The sequence below is a fragment of the Chelonia mydas genome, chromosome 3, assembly GCF_015237465.2.
Source record: "Chelonia mydas isolate rCheMyd1 chromosome 3, rCheMyd1.pri.v2, whole genome shotgun sequence".
In the NCBI taxonomy this organism is placed as follows: domain Eukaryota; kingdom Metazoa; phylum Chordata; order Testudines; family Cheloniidae; genus Chelonia; species Chelonia mydas.
The window spans coordinates 217,990-242,830 of NC_057851.1; the positions used below are offsets into that span (position 1 = coordinate 217,990).

The 24,841-nt window shown below is 45.9% G+C and overlaps 1 protein-coding gene across 1 annotated transcript in view; it reads left to right on the forward strand.

Annotated features, from left to right (window-relative positions):
• The window catches only part of ZNF512 (zinc finger protein 512), a 61,267-nt gene that overhangs the window by 29,850 nt on the left and 6,576 nt on the right, over nucleotides 1-24,841 (forward strand). The window contains 5 exon segments of the mRNA XM_037893572.2: nucleotides 342-428; nucleotides 1,891-1,989; nucleotides 5,041-5,208; nucleotides 5,999-6,193; nucleotides 15,453-15,554. Of these exon segments, the coding sequence (XP_037749500.2) occupies nucleotides 342-428; nucleotides 1,891-1,989; nucleotides 5,041-5,208; nucleotides 5,999-6,193; nucleotides 15,453-15,554 (651 nt within the window).

A 24,841-nucleotide genomic window follows, 5' to 3' on the forward strand; every position in this document is an offset into this window, starting at 1 on the left:
CCACACAATTTCCTTCTATCGTGTTAATGTGAGAGGTATCCATTTGCCTGTCTGTAAATCAGTGTAGTCAACTGCTCCTTCCTCTGTGTTACTTGTGGTTTTAGGAAAGTGGGCAGAGACCTATCCATTCTCTTTTTCTTACCCTGTTTCTTTCTCTAGTCTTTATACCCCTCTAAAGTCTGTTCATTGACTTCCAAATGCATGGTGGGTTTTTTTCTCAGTGTGCAGTTATCTGACCCACACAAGGTTTTCTTCCCTGCCTGCTGCCCCATTTCTCCTAAACAGTCACTCAATATCTGAGGTTTGTGTTAATACAGTCTGCATTCTTGTTTTACTTGTAGGAAATGTTCACATGTCATCACTGTGGAAAACAGCTCAGGTCTTTGGCAGGAATGAAATACCACATCATGGCAGATCACAACAACCTGGTAACGTTGATATTGTACGTCTAGCAGAAGCCCTGACCTTCCAGGCCAGAGAGCCCTTTGATGCTCCTTTGATGCACAAAGAGACTGAAAGGTGGTGGTTTTGTCAAACATTTTCTACCTTTAAAAATTCAGGTCTTATCTAACCAGTTTTTCCTGAAAGACTGAATACCTGGAAAACTAGTAGCATTATGATGTCACAAATGCTAGGCAAGTGACAGCTGATAAAGATGAGAAGGCCTTTCTATTCAGACTCTTTAAAACACTCAGGTGTGTATTTGTTATTAAAATTTATCAAATACTCTGTTTAAAAAAAAAAAGTCAGAAGAAATGATCTGATTATTAATTAAGACTCTATAATTCTCACCCCTTCGCTAAAGGGCTGGGAGGTTTTGTAAAATACAGATCAGAGTCATCCAACAATAACGGAGCAGACTAGTTGAGATCCTGACATTTTCAAAGTAAAAAGCAAGCAGTAAGCACCTTTCAGTCCTCCTTTATCCTGCATAAAGATACACAAAGGGCATAACCCATTTTCCCCCTTTAGTCACCTTTAAGAAGCCTCTGTCTCTAGGTCTGGCAGTGAAGAGTGAGACCCTTTGGGAGATGTCACTCAGAAGAGTGGGAGAGAGCGTTCCTAGGCTTGGTGAATTTATCACTCATTGCTGTTTATATCGTGTTTATCACCACAGTATCTAATAGAATAAATAACTGATGTAGGGCTGTCCTTCTGTGCTGCAGAGTTTGCCAACAAAACTGTCATTTGTGTTACTGCTGTTCTGAGCCCTGAGGACAGCAGTGAAATGAATGAGAATTGTGTCACTTTCATGCTGCTACTGCTTGAGAAGCTCTGAGCAGCAGCTGAGACAGCAGGAGTTATTCACAAGGAAGGAGGGGATACAATGGAAGAAAAGGGAGGGGGGATTGCAGGCATGCAGAGTAACAGAGGCCTGCCCTGCCCCTTAACTCACAGGATGGGAACAGCAGAAAGAGAATGCTCCTCCTCTCTGGAGGGCAGAGGGAGCTGGGCAACTTGAAATGTATCCAATACCTGGGAGTCAGAGGCTGATATGAATATTGGCACCCCAACCAGAGTCCAGGGATAGCACCCTTATAAGGTCCTCCTATATCCTCCTCTTCCCAGCAGCTGTAGGTTGGCTGGGCTTTTCATCAGGGTGGGGGCCTTTAGTTGGATGTTAAAATGATCACCTGTGAAATAGTTATCACCCCACTGGGATGAATGGAACAGTTCATTTCTCTCAAAGCTATTCAGTTGTCCACAGACTTAAGCAGAGATCTCATCATCAGATACATTCAGGTTACTTTTGGAAGGTTTCCTACACAGCCATAGATTTAGAAAGTGCTTAGATTACGGAGCTGGATTATGGAGCAGATTCCCAGAATGTAGAATTACAGAGTGCTGAGGGCCCTGTGCTCACCTTTTTTCTCTCTGCTTTGCTTTTAGCCAGTTGTGAAGGAGGGAGGTGAATTAGATGAGCAGTGTGAACGAGACCGCCTCCGGAAGGTGCTGAAGCGAATGGGAAAGCTAAAGTGTATGAGGGAGGTGAGCTGCAGTATCTTGTGTCCCAAAAGAAGCAGCAGCTTTTGCCAGTTTAGAGCACCACATGATGTCTGCTGGACACACTTACAAGAGCCAGTCAGTGGGACCTGTGCCAAAGCTCTGGTTATGGTTTTAAGACAATGGGCCTCTTCAGAAGAACCTAATGCTGTTAGGTAACCAGGTAGACAGCACAATGGCAGAAGGGATTAAAATTGACAAATGTAAGGTGACGTACGTTTAGAAGGAATGATTTAAATGATCTGCACTCGCTGAACTATTGTAACCTCTTACCTAGGGATATGATGGGTTCTGGTGGGCTGTAGCTCAACCCAAATTATAGGGCTTGATGTAGGTATTTCTGCATGAACATCTCTGGCATATTTTGTGCAGGTCAGACTACATGATCATTATGATTCCTTCTGGCCTTAAATTCTATTAATCTATTGAAAACTGAAGATGTAGAGGTAATTGTGAAAAGAACAGACATCTGCTTAATGTGCAGCAGTGATCAAAAGAGCGAGTAAAATACTTAGGAAGTACTATGGCTTGGATAAACTTTGGCTACAGCTCCATTCTCAGTGAGCAGGTGTGTACTTCACCACAATTTGCCTAGCCCACCTCTACAATCAGAAAGAGGTCAATAACTGAATGAGCAATGTAGACCTACAGCCCCTCTTGCCTCTGTAGGTGATCTGGCTGGGTAAGGGCTGAGAGAAATTGGCAAGAGACAACGTACACAAGCTTTTGCCATCACTTCCCAAGCTGTAGCTGCTCTACAGAAAGAGGGTTTCAGTTTACAAGGCCTCAGTTTGGAACTTCTCATGCACTGAGTTCACAGCAAGATGGGAGGGGACAAACATCTAATATTTATACTGTCATCAGTGTGTCCACACCTAAGATTCTGCATTTGGTGTTCATCATTTTATCTCAGAAAAGACAGAACAGAAATGTAAAACAAAACAGTAAAATCCTGAAAAGGGCAACAAAAAAGATTTGGCAGCTATTTATAGTGGGGCTGAAAGGAGGGTACCATAAGAATGGCCATATTGGGACAGACCAAAGGTCCATCTAGCCCAGTATCCTGTCTTCTGACAGCAGACAATGCCAGGTGCCCCAGAGGGAATGAACAGAACAGGTAATCATCAAGTGATCCATCCTGTTGCCGATTCCCAGCTTTTGGCAAACAGAGGCTAGGGAAACCATCCCTGCCCATCCTGGCTAATAGCCATTGATGGACCTATCCTCCATGAATTTATTTTGTTCTTTTTTGAACCCTATTATAGTCTTGGCCTTCACAACATCCTCTGGGAAGGAGCTCCACAGGTTGACTGCGTTGGGTGAAAAAATACTTGGTTTGTTTGTTTGAAACCTGCTGCCTATTAATTTCATTTGGTGACCCCTAATTCTTGTGTTATGAGACGGAGTAAATAACACTTCCGTATTTACTTTTCTCCACACCAATCATGATTTTATAGACCTCTGTCATATCTCCCCTTAGTTTTCTCTTTTCCAAGCTGAAAAGTCCCAGTCTTATTAATCTCTCCTCATACGGCAGCCGTTCCATACCCCTAATCATTTTTGTTGCCCTTTTCTGAATCTTTTCCAAGTCCAATATCTTTTTTGAGATGGGACGACCACATCTGCACACAGTTTTCAAGATGTGGGCGTACCATGGATTTATATAGAGGCAATATGATATTTTCTGTCTTATTATATATCCCTTTCTTAATGATTCCCAACATTCTATTTGCTTTTTTGACTGCCGCTGCACATTTGAGTGGATGTTTTCAGAGAACTATCCACAGTGACTCCAAGAGCTCTTTCTTGAGTGGTAAAAGCTAATTTAGTCCCCATCATTTTACATGTGTAGTTGGGATTATGTTTTCCAATGTGCATTACTTTGCATTTATCGACACTGAATTTCATCTGCCATCCAAAGGAATTCACCATCCAAAGAGGAATTAAGGACTCAGGCCAGATTCTGTGCTGTCCCTCTTGTGCGAGAGCATGGCATAGGGCTGTTCTGAGAGCTGAATGCCAGTGGGGGGAACTCCTTTACACAAGTGGTAATCCACAAAGGGATGTAATGGTGTAAATAGGCTGTAGCAACAGGCAGAATCTGATCATGAGGCTGCTTCATTTGGAAGAGTACAAGGAGGTATGAGAGGTATTTAGAGCAATGGATTGTGTTGATGGGCTGACCATGTTTTATCCTGCCCTATCAAACAGAATGTAACACTGACAGACCCTGGTCGTCGACAGGCGGGATCGAACCTGGGACCTCTGGAGCTTAGTGCATGAGCCTCTACTGCATGAGCTAAAAGCCATATAGCTGTTAGATAAGGCTGTAGAGCAGAGTCATTAATCTCTCTAAGTGGCCTAAGTGCCACTAGATGGGACAGAGCACCACACCCAGGAGGTGTGGGGGTTACACTGTAAGATGAAAATTTCAAATGGACAAAAGTAAATGTGTGTTTTATGTAGCACGCAATTACTCCGTGGAGCTCACTGGTAGGGGATATTGAAGCAAGCCACTGACTGGTCTAATGTGGGTGTTCTGTATTTATTGTGTAGGATGCCTCTAGTCCCCAAGCACTTCATTTTGGCAGCTGTACTTCGTTGCTGTGATCATTCCCAGTTCTCCACAGTGCCATAAATATTGGTATCTCTTCATGTGGTCACTGCCATTGGAGGTTTTCTTGCCCCTTTGAACATCTGTAATGTTCTGCAGCTGCCAAGTAGTTACCTAGCTCCGTAAAAGGGTGGCATCTGCAGTGAGGCAAAGAGGGAAAACAATGACCAATGGGCTCCTTCATATAGCCATGAATGTTTTCCCCAGGAGAGTATTACACAGTGATGTGAATTATGGGGGTTTTATGATATCCTGTGCAACATCTGAGGCTGGCAGCTGCTAGGGAGCAATCAGCCCAACCTGGATGGACCATTAGCTTCTTCAGATTCAGTAGGGTTATTTCTGTTCTTTGCCAGCCAGGGATGGGGTCTGCCACGTGTGCCAGAGCTCTGGCTCCATACTCTTCTCTTCTGCACTGACAGGGGTGTACAGGCAGCTTCACCAGCATAATGGGATACCTGTACCATATGAAAAAGTGTGGGAAGGAGGCCTCTGAGTTGGAGAAAATGGCCATGAAATGTCGTCACTGTGGGAAAGCATACAAGTCAAAGGCAGGGCTTGTTTATCACCTTAGGTCTGAGCATGGGCCGGTAAGTATGAGTTGCCATTGCTATCGGGAAAAGGAGCTATGTGTGGTGACCTCTCTCTTTCTCCAAACCACTCTTCCATTTGCCCACTTTGGACAATTAATTCTGATCTCCCTGGGCCCACTGTACACTGGGGAGCCTAGTCCCATCTGTTTCATGCTTCACGGTGTTGTAGGGGCAGGCAGCCGCCTCCTGCCTCTCAAGTAGAATCCTCCTTCCTGATCCCTTTTCATCTGGGAGGGGAACCTGCAATGCTCCCCTTGTGACTGAGACTTCTGCTGTTCTGCAGCTAGGACAGAGCTTGATACATAAGTAATCTGGATGGCAGCAAACCCTTCCCCAGCTCCCCTCACCCTCCTCCATGGGGGTATGGTGCTGGCATGTTTGATGTCCTGTGAGAGCTGCTTGTTGCTCTTTTTTTCCTCCAGATTTGAGATCCATCTCTGGGACAGGACAGGAACCAGAATGCATGTTGTTCCTGCGGTGTTCAATAGAAATGGGGGTGAGGTGCATCAGCCCATCCAAGGCACATATCTCTGGTTTCTTTCTGAGCCCAGGTGCTCTCAAGCTTTGTGTCGTGTCTGGGCAGAGAGCTCTCTTCCCACAGCTGCCCTGATACATGGATCTCACACTCTTTTCCTGCCTCCAGGGTACTCTTGTGCCTGAGTTTTTTGAGGGGAAGTAACTGGGATAGGGCATTTTGGCCTGGTCTGAAGGACCTTGATGGATCATTCAAGTGTGGCCTAAGTGGGATCTGATGAATAGAGCTCACCTTATTGGCCTTTCCTTGCAGGTCACTTTCCTCCATGAAGAAGGGAGGCCTGAGAGTCTGAAGGAAATGACCTTGGAGCCCAGTAGTGCAGGCAGAGTCCAGAGAAAATCTGCTAAGGTGGCAGTCTATTACCTTCACGAGCTAGCTAATGAAGAGCTGGCCAAGGAGTGGCCTAAGAAGAAGGTTCTACAGGACCTCGTCCCAGATGATCGGAAGGTATAAGGCTTTAGGTGGGGACTGTACTGGCAAAAAGTCTTGCACGGTAGAAGAATCCTGCACTGGCCCCTAGGAGATGGCACTTTATTGTGCTTTCTGGTTCCAGGCAATGGGCCAATAGTAACTGATTGGGTGCGGAAAGAGCTGATTTATGATACTATATAAAATAGGGTATACCTGGCTAGGCAGTAGTATTGCTGAAAAGGATTTGGGGATTATAGTGGCTCACAGATTGAACATGAGTCATCAGTGTGATGCACTTGCAAAAAATGCAGATATTCTTAGAAGACTCCTATTACTACATCCATGTAAAACATGGGAGGTAACTATTCTTTGAGTAGTTGCAGACATGTATTCCAAAAAAGTGTGTGTATGCCTAGTGCACTGAAATCAGAGAATATTGCCTAGCAGTATACTAGGAGTGATACTCACACGCTTCCCTCATAACCCCTGCCATGGCTATATAAGGGTGGCATGTCTCTGATCCCCATAATTTCCTTCTCACTGCCCAGAGCTAGTCGGAACGCTCAGTGTGGTGTTTCTTCACATTGATTTTCATGCCTCAGTCTTCTGACATTTAGTTGTAAATAATTATAGTAGTTTGTTAGCTAGTAGTACCTTAGTTAGAATAGTGAGTTAGATTAAATAGCTTGGTTTTTCTGGTGGAATGCCTTCATCAGGATTCAAGCACTGTCTGTCGTGTGGGGTGGCTATTCCTAATAGTGATTCCCTGCACATAGTGTTTATTGTGGTTGGGAGACGTGCTTCGTCTGCAAGTCTTCAAGAAAAGAACGCAGGTGTCAAGGGACTTGACACTCGAGCAGCACCTGGTGGGGCAGGCCAGGAGGCCTGCATCAGCACCAGAAATAGTATCAGCTCCTCAGACGTCATCAGAGCCACAACGAGCTGAAGTTCCTTGTCCGGACTCTGAGGAAGAGGGATTGTTGACTGTTACTCAGGCCCACTGAGAAAAAGGACCAATAAAACAGACTGTAGTCACTCCAGATTTTGGGGAGCATCATCTTCCTTTGCCAGAATCCGTGCACACTGGCACCATGACTCTTCAGGTATGTGTGGTGGAACTGGGCCTTCTGCCTGTCCTCTGGTACCAGGCAACATCAACTTGAGGCAGTATCGTTGACTCTGGCATTGTCCGCTGAGTCCAGTAGTGACGGCATTGACGTTAACAGTGTCCATACCTCTGGCATACCAGGCAGTATCAGATCTGCTATGCCTTTTGGTTCTTGACTCTCCAGTTATGTAGGAACATTCAGCTGCTGCGACTTCCTCAGTAATGACCCCACCATCGGGGTTAATTACACAGGTGTCCCAGACACCAGCACTACATATTGCTTTGAGTACACAGTTGAGGCTGGCGCCTTCACCCTTGCCAAGGGGTTCATTGGCAGAGCAGTCAGCTTCGGCACCAACGGCGATCATCATGCAAACCATGTCATGAGGATCGGTACTGACCCCAGCATCAATGCCTTGTTTGGCATCGGTACCAAGAGAGGGTGAATTGCCTCTGCCAGTCTTCAGAGCACCAACTTATTTACCGGCCTCAGGACTGATGTTACCGCCATGTTGGACCTCCGAGGAGGCTGGATGGTGGCTTGCCCCTTGGGAGTTGCTCCCCCCCTTAACTCTAGATGATTCTGGGTATTCATCTAGGTCAAGCTCAAGGTCGTCGTCCTCCCTACTCCTTTTGTCTTTCAAATGCCAGTGTAGAGACAGCCCAGACCTCCTGCTGATACTGACCAGGACTTTTTCCCTGCTGCAGAGAAAGGGGCTCTTGGCCCCCCGTTTACTGGCCACTGATTCCTTGCCCATCTCCATCATGGAGTCCAGGGGACGTTCTTGTTCCTTAAGGACCCGATCTTCAACCCACTCCAGGGCAAGATCACCCAACAAATCCATGGCATCACCTCCCCAGCCACCTGCATAAGAACAGCCAGACTGGGTCACATTAAAGGTCATAGAATCATAGAATATCAGGGTTGGAAGGGACCCCAGAAGGTCATCTAGTCCAACCCCCTGCTCGAAGCAGGACCAATTCCCAGTTAAATCATCCCAGCCAGGGCTTTGTCAAGCCTGACCTTAAAAACCTCTAAGGAAGGAGATTCTACCACCTCCCTAGGTAACGCATTCCAGTGTTTCACCACCCTCTTAGTGAAAAAGTTTTTCCCAATATCCAATCTAAACCTCCCCCATTGCAACTTGAGACCATTACTCCTCGTTCTGTCATCTGCTACCATTGAGAACAGTCTAGAGCCATCCTCTTTGGAACCCCCTTTCAGGTAGTTGAAAGCAGCTATCAAATCCCCCCTCATTCTTCTCTTCTGCAGACTAAACAATCCCAGCTCCCTCAGCCTCTCCTCATAAGTCATGTGCTCTAGACCCCTAATCATTTTTGTTGCCCTTCGCTGGACTCTCTCCAATTTATCCACATCCTTCTTGTAGTGTGGGGCCCAAAACTGGACACAGTACTCCAGATGAGGCCTCACCAGTGTCGAATAGAGGGGAACGATCACGTCCCTCGATCTGCTCGCTGTGCCCCTACTTATACATCCCAAAATGCCATTGGCCTTCTTGGCAACAAGGGCACACTGCTGACTCATATCCAGCTTCTCGTCCACTGTCACCCCTAGGTCCTTTTCCGCAGAACTGCTGCCTAGCCATTCGGTCCCTAGTCTGTAGCGGTGCATTGGATTCTTCCGTCCTAAGTGCAGGACCCTGCACTTATCCTTATTGAACCTCCTCAGATTTCAGGTCCATCTAGCTCAGTGTCCTGTCTTCCGACAGTGGTCAGTGCCAGCTGCCCAGGTGCAAATTTAGGTGGAGGATGACCCCTCGGAACCTGCACAGCCTCAGACACATGCACAGGGTCTGGTACTGCACTGAAAGGCCAGTGAACCCCCTTTCTTCATCGTCATCATCACCGGATGACACCTGACTACCAGATGCTTCCTTTCCAGTACCTGAGGACTTCTGGGCACATCAGGAGCTCCTGAGACAATTGGCTTCAGCCTTGGCTATATCAGGCTGAACTGGTGCAGGAAAACACTCACAAGTTAGTGGACATTCTTCTGTCCTCAATCCCAGGGAGAGTAGCTCACCCTATTAGCAAAGCACTGTTGCAACCTGCCATGACCTTGTGGAACACCCTTTGATGTCTATGGCAAAGCATGTGGGCAAGTGTTATGTCCCTATGCAGGGATTCAAGTATTTTTATTCACATCCTGCTCCTAACTTGCTTGTTGTGACAGCAGCCAATGAGAGGTTGCATCAAGAAAGGTACAAGTCCATGCACCAGGACAGAGGTAAAGAATCATAGAATCATAGAATATCAGGGTTGGAAGGGACCCCAGAAGGTCATCTAGTCAAACCCCCTGCTCAAAGCAGGACCAAGTCCCAGTTAAATCATCCCAGCCAGGGCTTTGTCAAGCCTGACCTTAAAAACCTCTAAGGAAGGAGATTCTACCACCTCCCTAGGTAACGCATTCCAGTGTTTCACCACCCTCTTAGTGAAAAAGTTTTTCCTAATATCCAATCTAAACCTCCCCCATTGCAACTTGAGACCATTACTCCTCGTTCTGTCATCTGCTACCATTGAGAACAGTCTAGAGCCATCCTCTTTGGAACCCCCTTTCAGGTAGTTGAAAGCAGCTATCAAATCCCCCCTCATTCTTCTCTTCTGCAGACTAAACAATCCCAGCTCCCTCAGCCTCTCCTCATAAGTCATGTGCTCTAGACCCCTAATCATTTTTGTTGCCCTTCGCTGGACTCTTTCCAATTTATCCACATCCTTCTTGTAGTGTGGGGCCCAAAATTGGACACAGTACTCCAGATGAGGCCTCACCAGTGTCGAATAGAGGGGAACGATCACGTCCCTCGGTCTGCTCGCTATGCCCCTACTTATACATCCCAAAATGCCATTGGCCTTCTTGGCAACAAGGGCACACTGCTGACTCATATCCAGCTTCTCGTCTACTGTCACCCCTAGGTCCTTTTCCGCAGAACTGCTGCCTAGCCATTCGGTCCCTAGTCTGTAGCGGTGCATTGGATTCTTCCATCCTAAGTGCAGGACCCTGCACTTATCCTTATTGAACCTCATCAGATTTCTTTTGGCCCAATCCTCCAATTTGTCTAGGTCCTTCTGTATCCTATCCCTCCCCTCCAGCGTATCTACCACTCCTCCCAGTTTAGTATCATCCGCAAATTTGCTGAGAGTGCAATCCACACCATCCTCCAGATCATTTATGAAGATATTGAACAAAACCGGCCCCAGGACCGACCCCTGGGGCACTCCACTTGACACCGGCTGCCAACTAGACATGGAGCCATTGATCACTACCCGTTGAGCCCGACAATCTAGCCAGCTTTCTACCCACCTTATAGTGCATTCATCCAGCCCATACTTCCTTAACTTGCTGACAAGAATGCTGTGGGAGACCGTGTCAAAAGCTTTGCTAAAGTCAAGAAACAATACATCCACTGCTTTCCCTTCATCCACAGAACCAGTAATCTCATCATAAAAGGCGATTAGATTAGTCAGGCATGACCTTCCCTTGGTGAATCCATGCTGACTGTTCCTGATCACTTTCCTCTCCTCTAAGTGCTTCAGGATTGATTCTTTGAGGACCTGCTCCATGATTTTTCCAGGGAGTGAGGTGAGGCTGACTGGCCTGTAGTTCCCAGGATCCTCCTCCTTCCCTTTTTTAAAGATGGGCACTACATTAGCCTTTTTCCAGTCATCCGGGACTTCCCCCGTTCGCCACGAGTTTTCAAAGATAATGGCCAAGGGCTCTGCAATCACAGCCGCCAATTCCTTCAGCACTCTCGGATGCAATTCGTCCGGCCCCATGGACTTGTGCACGTCCAGCTTTTCTAAATAGTCCCTAACCACCTCTATCTCTACAGAGGGCTGGCCATCTCTTCCCCATTTTGTGATGCCCAGCACAGCAGTCTGGGAGCTGACCTTGTTAGTGAAAACTGAGGCAAAAAAAGCATTGAGTACATTAGCTTTTTCCACATCCTCTGTCACTAGGTTGCCTCCCTCATTCAGTAAGGGGCCCACACTTTCCTTGGCTTTCTTCTTGTTGCCAACATACCTGAAGAAACCCTTCTTGTTACTCTTGACATCTCTTGCTAGCTGCAGCTCCAGGTGCGATTTGGCCCTCCTGATATCTTTCCTACATGCCCGAGCAATATTTTTATACTCTTCCCTGGTCATATGTCCAACCTTCCACTTCTTGTAAGCTTCTTTTTTATGTTTAAGATCCGCTAGGATTTCACCATTAAGCCAAGCTGGTCGCCTGCCATATTTACTATTCTTTCGACTCATCGGGATGGTTTGTCCCTGTAACCTCAACAGGGATTCCTTGAAATACAGCCAGCTCTCCTGGACTCCCTTCCCCTTCATGTTAGTCCCCCAGGGGATCCTGGCTATCTGTTCCCTTAGGGAGTCAAAGTCTGCTTTCCTGAAGTCCAGGGTCCGTATCCTGCTGCTTACCTTTCTTCCCTGCGTCAGGATCCTGAACTCAACCAACTCATGGTCACTGCCTCCCAGATTCCCATCCACTTTTGCTTCCCCCACTAATTCTTCCCTGTTTGTGAGCAGCAGGTCAAGAAAAGCGCCCCCCCTAGTTGGCTCCCCTAGCACTTGCGCCAGGAAATTGTCCCCTACGCTTTCCAAAAACTTCCTGGATTGTCTATGCACCGCTGTATTGCTCTCCCAGCAGATATCAGGAAAATTAAAGTCACCCATGAGAATCAGGGCATGCGATCTAGTAGCTTCCGTGAGTTGCCGGAAGAAAGCCTCATCCACCTCATCCCCCTGGTCCGGTGGTCTATAGCAGACTCCCACCACTACATCACTCTTGTTGCACACACTTCTAAACTTAATCCAGAGACACTCAGGTTTTTCCACAGTTTCGTACCGGAGCTCTGAGCAGTCATACTGCTCCCTTACATACAGTGCTACTCCCCCACCTTTTCTGCCCTGCCTGTCCTTCCTGAACAGTTTATAACCATCCATGACTGTACTCCAGTCATGTGAGTTATCCCACCAAGTCTCTGTTATTCCAATCACGTCATAGTTCCTTGACGTCACCAGGACCTCCAGTTCTCCCTGCTTGTTTCCAAGGCTTTGTGCATTTGTATATAAGCACTTGAGATAACCTGTTGATCGCCCCTCATTCCCAGTATGAGGCAGGAGCCCTCCCCTCACAGACATTCCTGCCTGTGCTTCCTCCCGGTATCCCGCTTTCCCACTTACCTCAGGGCTTTGGTCTCCTTCCCCCGGTGAACCTAGTTTAAAGCCCTCCTCACTAGGTTAGCCAGCCTGCTGGCAAAGATGCTCTTCCCTCTCTTCGTAAGATGGAGCCCGTCTCTGCCCAGCACTCCTCCTTCATGGAACACCATCCCATGGTCAAAGAATCCAAAGCCTTCTCTCCGACACCACCTGCGTAGCCATTCGTAAACCTTCGTAAAGAGGTTTGGTCTCATGGGCGGAAAGATTTATTCAACTTCCTCCTTAAAAATGTAAATTGCAAACCAGCAGGCACTGCTATCCAAATATAATTTTATGAACCGGAACTCTGTAGCCAAGTTCACAGACAAATTACCAAATCCTTTCAAGAGGCGTTCAAGGCATTTGTTGCAGAGCGCCATCTGGTTGTTAAGACATGTTTTCTATCGGTCCTGGACATAGCTGTTATGGCTACCAAAGTTATTTGCTTCAGTGGTCACAATAAGAAGAGCACCGTGGTTGCAGAATTCAGGAATAGCACCAGAGGCTTCCACGCTCTGTTGGATATATCTTCTGATGGTCAATGTATATTCTAAGACAAAATGGTTGAGACTTTATGTTCATTTAATAATTCGCAAGCAACTCTGTACTCTCAGGCCTAGTTCTTAGCACCCTGCAAAATCACTTGGCTGCAATCTCAGCTTTCTATCCTCCCATCCAAGGAAAGTCAATATTCTCAGACCCTATGACAATGTTTTTTAAAGGTATTGTTCGCCTTTTTCCACCAGTGAAGGAAACTGTGCCATTGTGGGAACTTAATATGGTGGTGGCAGCACTCCATCATTTGAGCTGATAACATGCTCATTGGCTCTCCTCTTCCAGAAGAGACCTTCTTTATGACTATAACATCCTCAAGAAAAATTAGCAATACACAAGCTTTAATGGCAGATCCTCCAGACACTCAATTCTTCAAGGATAAGGTGTCTTTAAGATCACACTCAAAATTTTTGTCCAAAGTGGTATCTGTTTCACCTTAATTGGGTTATTTTCTTACCTATATTTTTTCCCAAACCATGTTCAAGAGTGAAGGAGCAACATGTACATACCTTAGAGATCAGATGGTGCTTATCATTCTATTTAGAAAGGGCTAAGCCACTTTGTACATTATTTCGACTGTGCTGAGCAGATGAAAGGATAACTGGTCTCCGCTCAGACTTTTTCCAAGTAGATAACTGCCTGTATTACCTTGGCTTATGGAGTTCCTCAGATGATGCCAGCATAGTCATTGCAGTCTTATCCAACAGGAGCTCAAGTGACATCAATTGCATTTCTTAGCAAGGTCTCCATATTGGGTATTTGCAGGGCTGCAACAAGGTCTTCTAGTCATACTTTTGTTAGACATTATGCTATCACCCTGGCATCAAGAGCTGATGCAAACTTCGGTAAGACCGTTCTGCAGTCACTGTTTAAATAGAATCCAAGCCCCACCTCCTGCTGAAACTGCTTGTGAATCACTTGAGAGGAATCTGCCTCATCCTTGAAGAAGAAAAGACTGTTACCTATCTGTGTGGTAACTGTTCTTTGAGATGTGGATGCAGACTTGTATTTTACAACCCACTGTCTGAATCTGAGTCTGCAGCTGCGGTTTCAGAGCAAAGGAACTGAGGGGGGAGGGAGGGGTCAGCGTGCTGCCACTCTTATATAACCATAGGGGGGTTATGACAGTGCATGAGTTCCACCACATGGCAAAGTTCTCCAACGTTGGTGCACTGGGCACCTGCACACTTGATTGGAATACATATCTCCACCCACATCTTGAAGAACAACAGTTGTGGGACAGATAAGTAACAATCTTTTCTGATCTGCTTGTGAGGCCTCAGCTGGAATATGTCCAGTCTTGGGCACCACATTTTAAGAAAAATTTGGACATATTGGAGAGATCCCAGAGATGAACAAACAAAAACAAAAAAAGAGGGTTAGAAAACTTGATTTGTGAAGAAAGGTTGAAAAGATTGGACATGTTTAGTTTTGAGAACCCTACCCTTAGTTTAGTGCCCCTATTTAATAGGATCTTCAGTCTAGTAGAGAAAGGTATGACATGATCCAAAGGCTGGGAGTTGATTTTTAACTATGAGAGTGAGTAACCACTGGAACAATTTACCAAGGGTCGTGGTCGATTCTCCATCACTGACCATTTTTTCAGTCAAGATTGGATGTTTTTCTGAAAGATCTGCTCTAGGAATCATTTTGGAGAAGTTCTATGGCCTGTGTTATACAGGAGGTCAAACTGGATGATCACAGTGGTCACTTCTGGCCTTAGAATCTATGAATATAGCTGGGGGGTGGGAGGACAACATGAAAACAGTCTTTAAATATGTAAAAAGATTGTATAAAGAGAATGATGATCAGTTGTTCCCCATGTCCACTGAAGGTAGGACAAGAAGAAATCAGCTTAGTTTGCAGCAAGGGAGTTTCAGGTTAGATATGAGGAAAAACTTTCTAACTCTAAGAATAGTTAAACACTGAAACAGGTTACTTAGGGAGGTTGTAGAATGCCCACCTTGGGGGTTTTTAGGAACAGGTTAAACAAACACCTGTCCCGGATGGTCAAGGTACTTGGTCCTGTCTCAGCACAGGCGAATGGACTAGATGACTTCTTAAGATCTCTTTCATGTCTACATTTGTGTGATTCTGTGAGGGAGAGGGGCCCAGGTCCTACTCTTTTATGTAACTGAGGGTGGGAGGAATCACTCCAGTGTGAGTTTGGGGGAGGTTTTGGATACCAGGAGTGAGGTGGGGTGGGGCTTAGCTAAGCTTGTGGAGAGTCACTCAGTGGTGCTGGGGAAGGTTATTCATTGAGTTTCACTGTTGGATTGGGAGGGAAGTTTACTACAAGGGAAGTGTCTACTGTGGGAAAACAGCTGTAACACTTCAGAGGAGCATGCCTGATCCTGTGTGTAGCCATCCTGCCATCTAACTTCAGATTTTGTCTGTATTCTTCTGTCTCAGCTGAAATACACCCGGCCTGGACTGCCCACATTTAGTCAGGATGTGTTGTGCAAGTGGAAATCGGAGATAAAGATGTACCGAAGGGTCCACTGTCCAAACCAGGTAACCAACCCCCAGTCCTAAAGCACTAAAGAGACCAAGTCCAAGGATCTTAGAAAAATAATTACAGGTTTCAGAGTAACAGCCGTGTTAGTCTGTATTCGCAAAAAGAAAAGGAGTACTTGTGGCACCTTAGAGACTAACCAATTTATTTGAGCATAAGCTTTGGATACAATTAACTTAGGCTTGAATAGAGACTGGGAGTGGCTAAGTCATTATGCAAGGTAACCTATTTCCCCTTGTTTTTTCCTAACCCCCCCCCCCCCCAGACATTCTTGTTAAACCCTGGATTTGTGCTGGAAATGGCCCAACTTGATTATCATACACATTGTAAGGCGAGTGATCACTTTAGATAAGCTATTGCCAGCAGGAGAGTGGGGTGGGGGAAGGTATTTTTTCATGCTTTGTGTGTATAAAAGATCTTCTACACTTTCCACAGTATGCATCCGATGAAGTGAGCTGTAGCGCACGAAAGCTTATGCTCAAATAAATTGGTTAGTCTCTAAGGTGCCACAAGTACTCCTTTTCTTTTTAGAAAAATAGTTGAGTCTGGCCAGGCTGTGCAGCAATGAGTTGAGAGACTTCCACAAGGCCAAAATCAAGGTTCATCTCTGTGTCTGGAGGAATCAAACACTACTTGCTCTCAGGGTGAATACCTGTCAGTTTCTCACTGAGGTTCTGGATGTGCCTGGGCAACATTTAGGTTCCTTCTTAAGAGATGATCCTGTGGTGTTATGGCTAGAAAAATCCAGTGGGGAACTATTGGGTCCATTGATGGACACTGTTAGTGTCTCTCCAAAGGTGAGTAAGAGCTGAGTGGGCATTAGTCCATTGCCTAGGAACCATCACTTAATGTTGAGAATCTTGCAAACTCCACCTGGACTTTCCAGAGCGAGACTATTGAGGGTTAGAGAAGCCTCTCTGCCTGCAGGCAGAGCCCTGGTATTGTCTAGATCTTTGTTGGCTGGGCTTTAGGTCTGGGTTTAGTGTGGACACTGCACTGGTCTCTCTGGTTAGTGATGGGTGAAGGCCAGATGTCCATGCTGATTCTGTTCAGTATGACAGCATCCTACAATATTATCACACCCATGGCTGCCTGGACTGTGGGACTCCTCATAGAAGAGACATGTCTCTACTTCCCTGTCAGAGATCCTTGGGAAAGTGTTGGGAAATGCTCATCCATGCCCAAGGACTCCAGTGAGGAATCCTGGAGAGTTGTATTCCCAGCTTTCCTATATCTGAGGCCACTTGGAGGGTTAGAGATGCAGTTTGGATATGGTGTCGTCATTATGTTGACAACATACAACTCTGTCTTTTCATTGGATCAAGACCATACATCCCTGCTTTCCCAGTGTCTGTCTGAGGTAGGGGCTTAAATGACAGTGAGCTGGCTGAGTTTCATGACAAATAAGAAACAGGTGATACTGCATGGGGGAATTACTAAAGCATATGTGGTTGTGTGGGAGAGCTGTCCTATAGTATGAGGCTTTTCCCACATTTGTCATGAGGTTCGCAGCCTACAGGGACTGCTGAAGTGCCAGCAGTTTTGGAACAAATTGATCACCAGGACCAGATGGTATTCACTCAAGATTTCTGAAGGAACTTAAATATGAAATTGCAGAACTACTAACTGTGGTACGTAACCATCACTTAAATCAGCAATTACAGACCGGTAAGCCTAACTTCAGTACCAGGCAAATTGGTTGAAACGATTAGGGAACAGAATTATCAGACACACAGATGAACGTGATATGTTGGGGAAGAGCCAACACTGCTTTTGTAAATGGAAATCATAAGAACATAACAATGGCTTTATTGGGTCAGACCAAAGGTCCATTCAGCCCAGTATCCTGTCTACCGACAGTAGCCAATGCCAGGTGCCCCAGAGGGGGTGAACCTAACAGGTAATGATCAAGTGATCTCTCTCCTGCCATCCATCTCCACCCTCTGACAAACAGAGGCTAGGGACACCATTCCTTACCCATCCTGGCTAATAGCCATTAATGGACTTAACCTCCATGAATTATCCAGTTCTCTTTTAAACCCTGTTATAGTCCTAGTCTTCACAACCTCCTCAGGCAAGGAGTTCCACAGATTGACTGTGCGCTGAGTGAAGAAGAACTTCCTTTTATTTGTTTTAAACCTACTGCCCATTAATTTCATTTGGTGGCCCCTAGTTCTTATATTATGGGAACAAGTAAATAACTTTTCCTTATTCACTTTCTCCACACCACTTATGATTTTATATACCTCTATCATATCCCCCCTTACCCCATGACTGCTTAGTGAGGCATGATAAGAGAGAAGATCCTCTCATGGATCAGTAACTGGTTAAAAAGTAGGAAACAAAGGATAGGAATAAAGGGTCAGTTTTCACAGTGAAGAGAAGTAAATAGCAAGGTACCCCAAGGATCTGTACTGGGACCAGTGCTGTTTAACATATTCATAAATGATCTGGAAAAATGCATAAACAGTGAGGTGGCAAAGTTTGCAGACACGATAGAATTACTCAAGATAGCGAAGTCCAGTGCTGATTGTGAAGAGTTTACAAAGGGATCTCACAAAACTGAGTGACTGGGTAAGAAAATGTCAGATGAAATTCAATGCTGATAAATGCGAAGTAATGCACATTAGATAATATAATCCCAACTATACATACAAAAGGATGGGGTCTAAATTAGCTGTTATCACTCAAGAAAGATCTTGGAGTTGTCATGGATAGTTCTTTGAAAACATCCACTCAATGCACAGCAGCAGTCAAAAAAGCTAATAGAATGTTAGGACCCATTAGGGAAGGGATTGATAATTAAACAGACATGGTACACCCGCACCTTGAACACTGCATGCAGTTCTGGTCACCCATCTCAAAAAAGATATATTAGAATTGGAAAAAGTACAGAGAGAGGCAACAAACATGATGTGAAATTAATAAGACTGGGACTATGCAGCTTGGAAAAGAGATGACTAAGCAGGTAGAGGATAGAGGTCTATAAAATCCTGAATGGTGTGGAGAAAGTGATGAGGGAAGTGTGTTACGAATTATACCTGGTAGGTCACGCACACAAATGCTGCGAATTATACCTGGTAGGTCACGCACAGTTCGAATCTAGGCTGAGGCACATAAACAAAGTCCACAACTGCAGAGTTCCCAAAAAACACCAAGTTTATTACGCTCGAGCGTGGTGCCCCCCTGCTAGCCAGGAGGGGACCCCAAATACAGATTATACAAAGGTTATATACCTCTTAGCAAAGCATGTTGCCCTCGTGCATTGGAAACCTTAGCCAATAAACAAACCCTTGTCTTATCTACCACCTATCCCTGCTTGGTGCATTCCTCGTGCTAAACTAGTATGTTAATTACACAGCATGGTCCTAAAGCAATGCATCAGTAACTTTTATTATCAGGATGGGAGGCCTCACATCAAAGGCCAGGAGATAGGGAGTTAGGAACAGACAAAGAACAGATATCGGGAGTCAAGGCAGGTTGGAGACAAGGAGGAGGATTTTCACAGGAATGCAGTATCTAAGGAACAGTCCTCCTGGTGCATGATGTGCTTGCTTTTAGACAATGGTGGGCCCCAAACCAAAATGGAGTCACGTGCTAACTTTTCCTTAACAAGTGTTATTTATCCCATCACATAACACACGTGTCAAGCTGTCTTGCAATGGCTCAAGAGCATGGGTACCAACCTCAGGGCAGACTGTTAAGAAACAGGACACAAACCCCAAATTGGTTGAGAGTTCTATATTTAGATTTCACCAACCAATTATCAAGTGTATACTCCTTAAGAGCGATAACAGCCTCACAATGGAGTCTCAGACAGTCCCCTTGGATACTTCCATCTGTCTTGCCACCCAGGTAAGCTTACCTTTGTGATAGATGGTCCCTTACATCAAAGATAACAGCAGTGTTCAGGTTTCAGAGTAGCAGCCGTGTTCGTCTGGATCCGCAAAAAAAAAAAAAAAAAAAGAGTACTTGTGGCACTTTAGAGACTAACAAATTTATTAGAGTGTAAGCTTTCGTGAGCTACAGCTCACTTCATCGGATGCATACAGTGGAAAATATAGTGGGGAGATTTTATATACACAGAGAACATGAAACAATGGGTGTTACCATACAGACTGTAACAAGAATGGTCAGGAAAGGTGAGCTGTTACCAGCAGGAGAGCGTGGGCGGGACCTTTTGTAGTGATAATCGAGGTGGGCCATTTCCAGCAGTTAACAAGAACAGTATGGGGGGAAATAGTTTTACTTTGTGTAATGACACATCCACTCCCAGTCTTTATTCAAGCCTAAGTTAATTGTATCCAGTTTGCAAATTAATTCCAATTCAGCAGTCTCTCGTTGGAGTCTGTTTTTGTAGTTTTTTTGTTGAAGAATTGCCACTTTTAGGTCTGTAATTGAGTGACCAAAGAGATTGAAGTGTTCTCCGACTGGTTTTTGAATGTTATAATTCTTGACGTCTGATTTGTGTCCATTTATTCTTTTACATAGAGACTGTCCAGTTTGGCCAATGTACATGACAGAGTGGCATTGCGGGCACATGATGGCATATATCACATTGGTGGATGTGCAGGTGAACGAGCTTCTGATAGTGTGGCTGATGTGATTAGGCCCTATGATGGTGTCTCCTGAATAGATCTGTGGACACAGTTGGCAACGGGCTTTGTTGCAAGGATAGGTTCCTGGGTTAGTGGTTCTGTTGTGTGGTGTGTGCTTGCTGGTGAGTATTTGCTTCAGGTTGGGGGGCTGTCTGTAAGCAAGAACTGGCCTGTCTCCCAAGATCTGTGAGAGTGATGGGTCATCCTTCGTGATGGGTTGTAGATCCTTGATGATGCGTTGGAGAGGTTTTAGTTGGGGGCTGAAGGTGATGGCTAGGGGCGTTCTGTTGTTTTCTTTGTTGGGCCTGTCCTGTAGTAGGTAACTTCTGGGTACTCTTCTGGTTCTGTCAATCTGTTTCTTCACTTCCGCAGGTGGGTATTGTAGTTGTAAGAACGCTTGATAGAGATCTTGTAGGTGTTTGCCTCTCTCTGAGGGGTTGGAGCAAATGCGGTTGTATCGCAGAGCTTGGCTGTAGACAATGGATCGTGTGGTGTGGTCTGGATGAAAGCTGGAGGCATGTAGGTAGGCATAGCGGTCAGTAGGTTTCTGGTATAGGGTGGTGTTTATGTGACCATCGCTTGTTAGCACTGAAGTGTCCAGGAAGCAGATCTCTTGTGTGGACTGGTCCAGGCTGAGGTTGTTGGTGGGATGGAGATAGTTGAAATCATGGTGGAATTCCTCAAGGGCTTCTTTTCCATGGGTCCAGATGATGAAGATGTCATCAGTGTAGCACAAGTAGAGTAGGAGCATTAGGGGACAAGAGCCGAGGAAGCGTTGTTCTAAGTCAGCCATAAAAATGTTGGCATACTGTGGGGCCATGCAGGTACCCATAGCAGTGCCGCTGATTTGAAGGTATACGTTGTCCCCAAATGTGAAATAGTTATGGGTGAGGACAAAGTCACAAAGTTCAGCCACCAGGTTAGCCGGGACATTATCGGGGATAGTGTTCTTGACGGCTTGTAGTCCATCTTTGTGTGGAATGTTGGTGTAGAGGGCTTCTCCATCCATAGTGGCCAGGATGGTGTTTTCCGGAAGATCACCAATGGATTGTAGTTTCCTCAGGAAGTCAGTGGTGTCCCGAAGATCGCTGGGAGTGCTGGTAGCGTAGGGCCTGAGGAGGGAGTCTACATAGCCGGACAGTCCTGCTGTCAGGGTGCCAATGCCTGAGATGATGGGGCGTCCAGGATTTCCAGGTTTATGGATCTTGGGTAGTAGATAGAATACCCCTGGTCGGGGTTCCAGGGATGTGTCCGTGCAGATTTGTTCTTGTGCTTTTTCAGGGAGTTTCTTGAGCAGATGCTGTAGTTTCTTTTGGTAACCCTCAGTGGGATCAGAGGGTAATGGCTTGTAGAAAGTGGTGTTGGAGAGCTGCCGAGCAGCCTCTTGTTCATATTACAACCTATTCATGATGACGACAGCACCTCCTTTGTCAGCCTTTTTGATTATGATGTCAGAGTTGTTTCTGAGGCTGTGGATGGCATTGTGTTCTGCACGGCTGAGGTTATGGGGCAAGTGATGCTGCTTTTCCACAATTTCAGCCTGTGCATGTCGGCAGAAGCACTCTATGTAGAAGTCCAGTCTGTTGTTTCGACCTTCCGGAGGAGTGCACCCAGAATCCTTCTTTTTGTAGTGTTGGTAGGAAGGTCTCTGTGGGTTATTATGTTGTTCAGAGGTCTGTTGGAAATATTCCTTGAGTCGGAGACGTCGAAAATAGGATTCTAGGTCACCACAGAACTGTTTCATGTTCGTGGGGGTGGAGGGGCAGAAGGGGAGTCCCCGAGATAGGCCTGGACTGGAGCCCAGAATCTAGGATCCTTCCACTGTGCAGGGCCCTAGAGCCTGGGCTCCAGCCCAAACCCAAAAGTCTACACTGCAGTGAAACAGCCCCACAGCCCAAGTCAGCTGGCATGTGACAGTCGTTGGTGTGTCAGGCTATGTCTACACAGCAATTAATGTCCTTTATGGCTAACCCAGGCTAAGAACTGGGAATCATTTTCATATGTTTCGTAATCCTTTCTACTTGTGATATGTCTACACAGCAATGTAAGCCTTGGATTAGTGGGATTTGAGTCAGCTGACCCGTGTTAGGAACTTTGGGCTTGAGCGTCTACACTGCATTTTAACCCTAGGTTAAGGATTTTCTGGCCCATGCTTGAACCTAGGGCTCTGGTGTCCACACTGCTGTGCACAGATCTGAGTCAAAGTAACCCTGTCCCCATGTGAACACTCTAGCCCTACGAAAGTGGTGCACTGTGGGAAAACTCTGCTGCCCACCGTGTTTCCTAACTGGGACAATACTGTTGATGGGACTCAGGTGCCCCAAAGAGCACATGATACATAAACTGCATAGTTAGCTCCTTTGATTGCTGTCTCAGTAGATTGACGGAAGTTTGAGAAAAGGAGTACTTGTGGCACCTTAGAGACTAACCAATTTATCTGAGCATAAGCTTTTGTTAGCTACAGCTCACTTCAGCGGATGCATACTGTGGAAAAGCAGCATCACTTGCCCCATAACCTCATCCGTGCGGAACACAATGCCATCCACAGCCTCAGAAACAACTCTGACATCATAATCAAAAAGGCTGACAAAGGAGGTGCTGTTGTCATCATGAATAGGTCGGAATATGAACAAGAGGCTGCTCGGCAGCTCTCCAACACCACTTTCTACAAGCCATTACCCTCTGATCCCACTGAGAAATGGCTTGTAGAAAGTGGTGTTGGAGAGCTGCCGAGCAGCCTCTTGTTCATATTCCGACCTATTCATGATGACAACAGCACCTCCTTTGTCAGCCTTTTTGATTATGATGTCAGAGTTGTTTCTGAGGCTGTGGATGGCATTGTGTTCCGCACGGCTGAGGTTATGGGGCAAGTGATGCTGCTTTTCCACAATTTCAGCCCGTGCACGTCGGCGGAAGCACTCTATGTAGAAATCCAGTCTGCTGTTTCGACCTTCAGGGAGGAGTCCACCTAGAATCCTTCTTTTTGTAGTGTTGGTAGGGAGGTCTCTGTGGATTAGTATGTTGTTCAGAGGTATGTTGGAAATATTCCTTGAGTCAGAGACATCGAAAATAGGATTCTAGGTCACCACAGAACTGTTTCATGTTCGTGGGGGTGGAGGGGCAGAAGGAGAGGCCCCGAGATAGGACAGCTGCTTCTGCTGGGCTGAGAGTATAGTTGGATAGGTTAACAATATTGCTGGGTGGGTTGAGGGAACCATTGCTGTGGCCCCTTGTGGCATGTAGTAGTTTAGAAAGTTTAGTGTCCTTTTTCTTTTGTAGAGAAGCAAAGTGTGTATTGTAAATGGCTTGTCTAGTTTTAGTAAAGTCCAGCCATGAGGAAGTTTGTGTGGAAGGTTGGTTTTTTATGAGAGTATCCATTTTTGAGAGCTCATTCTTAATCTTTCCTGTTTGCTGTAGAGGATGTTGATCAGGTGGTTCCGCAGTTTCTTTGAGAGCGTGTGGCACAAGCTGTCAGCATAGTCTGTGTGGTATGTAGATTGTAATGGATTTTTTACATTCAGTCCTTTTGGTACGATGTCCATCTGTTTGCATTTGGAAAGGAAGATGATGTCTGTCTGTATCTGTACAAGTTTTTTCATGCAGTTGATAGATTTCCACTCCATACGGCTAAATGCAGTGCCTTGCATAATGACAGGTTTCAGAGTAACAGCCGTGTTAGTCTGTATTTGCAAAAAGAAAAGGGGTACTTGTGGCACCTTAGAGACTAATCAATTTATTTAAGCATAAGCTTTTGTGAGCTACAGCTCACTTCATCGGATGCATACTGTGGAAAAGCAGCATCAGTTGCCCCATAACCTCAGCCGTGCGGAACACAATGCCATCCACAGCCTCAGAAACAACTCTGACATCATAATCAAAAAGGCTGACAAAGGAGGTGCTGTTGTCATCATGAATAGGTCGGAATATGAACAAGAGGCTGCTCGGCAGCTCTCCAACACCACTTTCTACAAGCCATTACCCTCTGATCCCACTGAGAGTTACCAAAAGAAACTACAGCATTTGCTCAAGAAACTCCCTGAAAAAGCACAAGATCAAATCCGCACAGACACACCCCTGGAACCCCTGGGATATTTTATCTACTACCCAAGATCTATAAACCTGGAAATCCTGGGCGCCCCATCATCTCAGGCATTGGCACCCTGACAGCAGGATTGTCTGGCTATGTAGACTCCCTCCTCAGGCCCTACGCTACCAGCACTCCCAGCTACCTTCGAGACACCACTGACTTCCTGAGGAAACTACAATCCATCGGTGATCTTCCTGATAACACCATCCTGGCCACTATGGATGTAGAAGCCCTCTACACCAACATTCCACACAAAGATGGACTACAAGCCGTCAAGAACACTATCCCCGATAATGTCCCGGCTAACCTGGTGGCTGAACTTTGTGACTTTGTCCTCACCCATAACTATTTTACATTTGGGGACAATGTATACCTTCAGATCAGCGGCACTGCTATGGGTACCTGCATGGCCCCACAGTATGCCAACATTTTTATGGCTGACTTAGAACAACGCTTCCTCAGCTCTCATCCCCTAACGCCCCTACTCTACTTGCGCTATATTGATGACATCTTCATCATCTGGACCCATGGAAAAGAAGCCCTTGAGGAATTCCACCATGATCTCAACAATTTCCATCCCACCATCAACCTCAGCCTGGTC